Source organism: Harmonia axyridis, chromosome 6, assembly GCF_914767665.1.
Source record: "Harmonia axyridis chromosome 6, icHarAxyr1.1, whole genome shotgun sequence".
In the NCBI taxonomy this organism is placed as follows: Eukaryota; Metazoa; Arthropoda; class Insecta; order Coleoptera; family Coccinellidae; genus Harmonia; species Harmonia axyridis.
Genome location: NC_059506.1, coordinates 40,305,210 through 40,311,251, shown reverse-complemented (window position 1 = coordinate 40,311,251; position 6,042 = coordinate 40,305,210). Strand labels below are relative to the sequence as shown.

Here is a 6,042-nt window from a genome sequence, read left to right as displayed (position 1 = left end):
TAATATTTGATCATTGTGTAGGTACTTAAGTTTACAAAGGACATCATTGTATACTTAAGTACACAATGACGAAATATTCTAAAAACAAATAGAAATATTTCACTAATGTAAAATAAAGGATGAAACCTATTCTATATTGAAAATTCAACCATCTACGCCCCTGGTCGCCCCATTTCATTCAGGCTCGTTTCAATCAAACGCACATGGCACACGCTGATCGCACACAAAACTAGTTTTCTTTTTCTGATCCCTCCTGTATCTTACCTGGATGAAGAGGAAGTATCGTATGGTGTCTCCAGACCATTGCACCATCTAAGTCGTGAAAGCTCTATTGCGAAGAAGTGCGTGTACGGATCTCAACCTGTGCGATGTTGATGTAGTGCTCGTCATAATGAAAAGGAGAAAAAGAACTAGTGACAGGTGCGGATTTGCTAATAGGAATAATATGCGAACAATCAAGGTTAGTCCCTTTTCTATGTATATTTTTTCCTACAACAATTATTTGTATGAAATCAGGTGAATACAAGATTAACATTTTAATTGAACTTTTCAATAGTCTGGTCATCGGTACAGTGATTCATAATATTAAGGTCAATTCAATCTTATCACTATTAATTACAAATCAAGAATTTTTGACTAATAGAATATTAATAAACGGATTTTCTGACACATTAGATTTATTTCAATTTATTGTGTAATTTCGGCATAATTCATTGAATAAAAATAATTTCTCCCTTCCGATAATGTTATGGGAATATTATTTCTGATCGATATGTAAAAATTAGTGTATATCATATAATAAAAAAGGTACTTACTTTTAAATATACGTACATTGTATAATTCAACTTCAAGAATAGAAGAAAGAATAGGAAAAACTGAAATTATTGCTTTTTTCACAGCGTAATCGCGGTCCAGATGAGGAAGAACGTCTGAATGAAATGTTGAAAATTTGTTTACAAAAGGTGTGTCAGTTGCAAGAAGAGCTAGAAAGGACAGAAAATTTGGCGGATCCTGAGGCCGAAGGATATGCAACCTGTGTTATGGAAACACTAAGATTTTTGTCGACTCAAGGATTACCTTCGAATCACCCAATTGTGAAAGGTCTTACTGATAAACTACTTAACAGAAATGATAAAGAATCTTGAGCCTCCGAAATATTTCTTTGAAAAACCAACCAATTTGTTCTAGTTCTTCTGAACCGACTTAAAATCAAACAATATCTAGTCATGATATACTCAAATTTTCATTCTAGTCATTATTTAATTGAAATATCAATTAAGATCACTGTGTACTCTTACCCTATTTATTAAAATTTTTATTGTATTTGCGAGTTGATTTTCTTCAAACCCAACGCAATTCATACCGAATAAAGTAAATGGGAAACAATTATTTGATTATTGAATCTCGAATATTTTGTAATTGTAGGTTCAGATATTCAAGTTATAGAAAAAAAATCATTGTGTGATTCGTTCAACTTACTAGATATCTTTATGATCTAGTACAACCCTGTATTGATTTATTATTCTCAATGAAACGTTTAGCCCAATCTCCAAATGCATATCAACGCCAGATGTCAGTACGTATTCATTTTAGGGTAACGAACTCGTGTCAGTTTTACGTTAATCCCTCACCACCCCCTTTACGACTATGAACCACGGTATCCAGTCTTTAGTGTACAAGTGAGTTGCTCGAATTAAAAATTAAATTTAGTTCACTATTTTGCTGTCTATGAACCAGATGCTTTCGAAAATTCGGTCTATCAAAGAAAAACAACTTCAACAAAATTGCATGATGAACTGAATTTGATAATTGTTCCCGAGTGAGTATATTTGCTTTTTTATATAATAATATCAAGTAGGTTCATGGCCAAAGTACATTTCTTTTTTAAGAACAAACCGAAAGATATATGAAGGCTTTTTTTCCAGTTTACTGAATGTCAAACTATGTTAGTTTGTTAATAAAAGAATCATCATCTCAACTTGAATATATGGAATAATTATTAGATTAATCCTCCAATCCCAAGACTCAGTGCAGTAACAATCGTGCCATATCTAGTTAAGAAAATGATTCCGAATGAGAATAATCCGTTTCGATATCAACAAGAGAGGTCTGGTTCATTGAAGAGAATAAAAATTGAAAAAGTGTATTATAGAAGAACTGCTTATGAAGATTTTCTGGGAGAATGCAATCGAAATAGTGGAAAATTAAGTAAGGAAAAATTGAAAATGTTGTTGATTCGTTCTTTCCAAGGATGCACATTGAAATACCAAAGTGTATGATTAAATAAAAATATATGTCATAATGAACATAATGTAATTTAGATTTGTACACTATGAATTAATCACCTATTTATTGAGTACATATTCTTTATTTTCTGACAGTGAATTTAGCTACATAAACATTATATTGTTCGAATACCTATATTATTTATTGCAACGAAGTTTGAAAATAAATATCGATTGATTTGTTATGATTAGATCGATCAATCGAATTACTTATTACATTAGTCAATGAATTTATACATATTATCGCGAAATGTTGTTCGAATAATTTCCTTAATCGAATAAAAAATTATACAATAGTATTATCCAAGTGTTTTGAAAATAATTGGATTACCTAATGATATCACTTTTCACTTAGTCTTTTTGAACTACAAGATATGGCATTGTTCAATATCCATAAGAAAACGCATTATGTTTATCTATTATCAGTAAGAATTAATCACCTATTCTATAATTTAATTGTTTAACTGTTAAGTATTTCCACTAAAAAGTCAAAACATTATGTCCTTTATGACAGGACAATTGTATAATTTTTGAACCCAACTCAGAGCATAGTTCAGTTTGATTGAATGACGGCTCTGATTAACGAAATTTTTTTCATGAATGTACATCGAATTATCCCAATGATACCCTCGTAAACATTATGAATATATTGTCTGTTTGTCATTCAATCAATATGAACGAACCATCGGATTCTTTAATTATCTAAATAATTAATAACTGCAGTGTTTATTCCTGAGAGATATTATTCTATGCAGTTACTTTCAGTTCGACCTAAATATCAATGCCAAAAATGGCAATGAGAATACCCAGAAGGATAACCGTAAATTTATAGACGAGTTAGGAATATTGATGAATTTTATTCTTCCCTGTACTTCTGGATAAACCGGATTGTGCAAAGAGAAATACCAAACCAATAAATCGAACATAGTCACTCCATGTTCGATAATATTCTTACTATTATCCCTAATCATACTGAAGCCATCCCCTCCTTTCAAAATAAAATCTGTCAACAAAACCGAGTAATCCTCATCGACATTCAAATCTTCATAAATCGGTACAGAGCAATTGGCACAACGAACCTTCACCGACGCCACTCGATGACCACTTTCTTTGCCCAAATTGTACACCACTCTCAATCCGGACACTTGAAGGAACTGAGCGGTTATGAAATTATTAGCGTAGTTCTCTACCGTGTGTTCCAACGCTTCCAAGATTACCGAACCTTTCAGCACGGTTGTCACGAGCTCGTTCTTGAACGGGATAGCGGCCAACAGTTCACCCTTAGTTATGTTGCCTTGGGTATAGGTCACGTTGATGGAATTTCTCAGATTCCCAGAATTATAGAGGGCAATAGGTGCAATAGTCCACGTTTTCTCGTCCATCCTGTTTTTGTAGGCCGAGTAGTAGACCATAGCGTCGGTGATGAGGTTTCCGAAGTTGCATTCGCGAGTTCTGCACATGCCGTCCAGGAAAACACTAGATTTTCCGACAATTTCTCGGTTAGTTGCGTCCACTTCGGGTCTGAAACTTTCCAGCAACTTCAGAACATCTTCATCCTGAGGAATATCGGCAGAGAGGTACTCGGGCTGTCCCTCGAACTCAACCAGATCACCGTTTTCATCGAAAGTCACGTTCAATCTGCCCAAATACAGGGTGTAAGCGTACGCCTGGACTACGGGTACTTTTTTACCGCTTTTTTGAGTAATCACTGTGGGGTAAGGACCTTGCACGTCTTCTTCGTGCTCTTTGGGTCCGTTCCAGAGGAAGGTGTTGCTGTGGCCGCCGATTACGAGGTCCAAAAGAGGTACTTGTTCTGCCAATCTTCGATCGGTGTCGAATCCGGAATGGCCTAAACCGATGATGATTTTTACTCCTTCCTTATCGAGCTTTTTCGATTCCGATCTTACAGCTTCCACTTCGTCCGAGATGTTGAGTTCTTCCGTATCGGAAAGGTAAGCAGTCTCCGGTGTTATGTAACCGATCACGCCAATTTTTCTTCCGTTAACTTCTAGGATGGTAGATTTCCTTACTGGTTCCACAAATGATGTGTTGAAATTGGCAGACACTATAGGGCATTGTATGGACTTCGAGAACTGCCTTAAAACTTCTAGACCATCGTCGAATTCGTGGTTTCCAAGCGTCTGAAGAATAAATCGAAAATTGTTTTTATAATTTCGAGGACTTCTTTCGAATAAAAATAATTAGTCGATAACCATCTCAGAAACAACTCTAAACTCTTTTTCTTAGAATTTATGTCACTGTTGAACTTATTGTTGGCCGAATCCTTCATTCAACTCTCAAAATATGACTGGAGAAAAAGATCAATTTTTTTTTTTTTTTTGAACTGAGACATTTCAAATTCTACATTATGTGAGTATTTGGATTTGCTTTCATAATATAAATGCATAAAGGAAAAAATTTAATTATGGTAATGCAAATAACGGAATTATAATTAAATAAAAAAAGCTAAATGATTATTCAATGTTTTATAAGATATTACTCTGATCTCTAAGAATTGAATTCGAAGTAAAATTTACTTGCGTAACTTCTATTGTTTTTTGGAGAATCGAGCAAATATTTTCTAAGGAGAGACCTTGATATTATAATATGGAAATCTTCAATTCAATATTTGTTGCAAGTAATCGAGAAGAATATTGTGAGGATGATAATATTGAATCAACTAAAATTACGAGAAGTTGAATTTAACAATTTCCGCTATGAAAACGATTCAATGCTACCTATACATAAACTATTATGTCAACTTCCGGTCATAAATCTGAGAATTGCAATGAAATGAACATTTATATCATACTTCAATATCAAAACGGTACGTCAACAATAAATAAAATAATCGTGATTCTGAAAGTGCTTCTAGTTTATGGTTTATCTTTTACAACCTCTGCATTATTTTAGCAACAGTTCAATCATTTTGAAAAAATAACTCATTCACTAGCATATTATTGAATCGAAGCAAATTTATTGAAAAAAATACGTTTCGAAAATATTTGAACGTGAAGAGAACTGCGAGTATGTTTCAAAACGATACCGACTACTAATCGGCAAGCAAAAAACTGTCTAGACTCGGAAATATGCACTAAGATTGAAGAGTTATTCATTCGTAAGACTGATACATAAATATTGTTATAAGAATTATTTTTATTCGTTTCTGTAATAAAATGTCAAAATACTCACTATAACGTCGGGTTTGAGTATATTCAAAAACTCAACGCAAATCTTCCATTTGTGAACACTGTACCAATCGGAGCCCACGAATATATCACCAGCATTTAAAAACACCACTTTTCTTCCATTCAAATCACCCCATTTTCTATATCTTCTTATTTCGTGCGCCAATCTAGCAAAACCCCCAACGCAAGTCTTATTTCTTTCCAACTGACTGCAAGTGGTAGCTAAAGGGGTAATTTCTTCGAATTTACTATGCATATCATTTGTATGCAGAAGAAGAAGATTCAAATTTTGCGCGGAAACATACGTCCCGAGATAGAGAGAAAGCAAAAGCAGAATCTTAACAGGCTGCATTCTGAGAAGAGAGGTTATAACGCTTGGAGACCTGCTTCTCGTTTGGAAACTAAATAAAGACTAGTCGAAAGCCTATATATCAGGAGCATGGCATTGTTATCCAATCCAATTTCAATAGCACAGTTTAGCGAAGTAGGTTAAAATTGGCGAATATTTCTTGAGGTACGACTAGACGAGATCAGGAGACGATTTTCATGACCATTCCTCCGATTTCAAA

General features: G+C 34.0%; 2 protein-coding genes across 2 annotated transcripts; one reads left to right on the top strand and one right to left on the bottom strand.

Annotated features, from left to right (window-relative positions):
• The first annotated feature begins 40 nt into the window (after window positions 1-40).
• LOC123682381 lies at window positions 41-1,323 on the top strand. Its single transcript, XM_045620979.1, has 2 exons — window positions 41-460; window positions 900-1,323. Exons 1-2 carry the CDS (start codon window positions 392-394, stop codon window positions 1,143-1,145), a joined length of 315 nt encoding a protein of 104 aa, XP_045476935.1. The 5' UTR covers window positions 41-391; the 3' UTR covers window positions 1,146-1,323.
• Window positions 1,324-2,296: 973 nt separating this feature from the next.
• On the bottom strand, window positions 2,297-5,898 carry LOC123682371 (protein 5NUC-like). The gene is made up of 2 exons (XM_045620959.1): window positions 5,478-5,898; window positions 2,297-4,426 (listed from the first exon to the last, which is right to left on the bottom strand). The coding sequence occupies exons 1-2, from the start codon at window positions 5,823-5,825 to the stop codon at window positions 3,047-3,049; spliced, it is 1,728 nt and encodes a 575-aa protein (XP_045476915.1). The 5' UTR covers window positions 5,826-5,898; the 3' UTR covers window positions 2,297-3,046.
• Window positions 5,899-6,042: the final 144 nt, after the last annotated feature.

What these genes read in the sequence shown, in the direction of transcription:
- LOC123682371 (XM_045620959.1), bottom strand. Translation starts at nt 5,825, where the DNA reads ATGCAGCCTGTTAAGATTCTGCTTTTGCTTTCTCTCTATCTCGGGACG. An exon ending in TACTCAAACCCGACGTTATA is followed by an intron (nt 4,427 to 5,477) that starts GTGAGTATTTTG and finishes TTTATTCTTCAG; the next exon opens with ACGCTTGGAAACCACGAATT.
- LOC123682381 (XM_045620979.1), top strand. Translation starts at nt 392, where the DNA reads ATGAAAAGGAGAAAAAGAACTAGTGACAGGTGCGGATTTGCTAATAGG. An exon ending in ATAATATGCGAACAATCAAG is followed by an intron (nt 461 to 899) that starts GTTAGTCCCTTT and finishes CTTTTTTCACAG; the next exon opens with CGTAATCGCGGTCCAGATGA.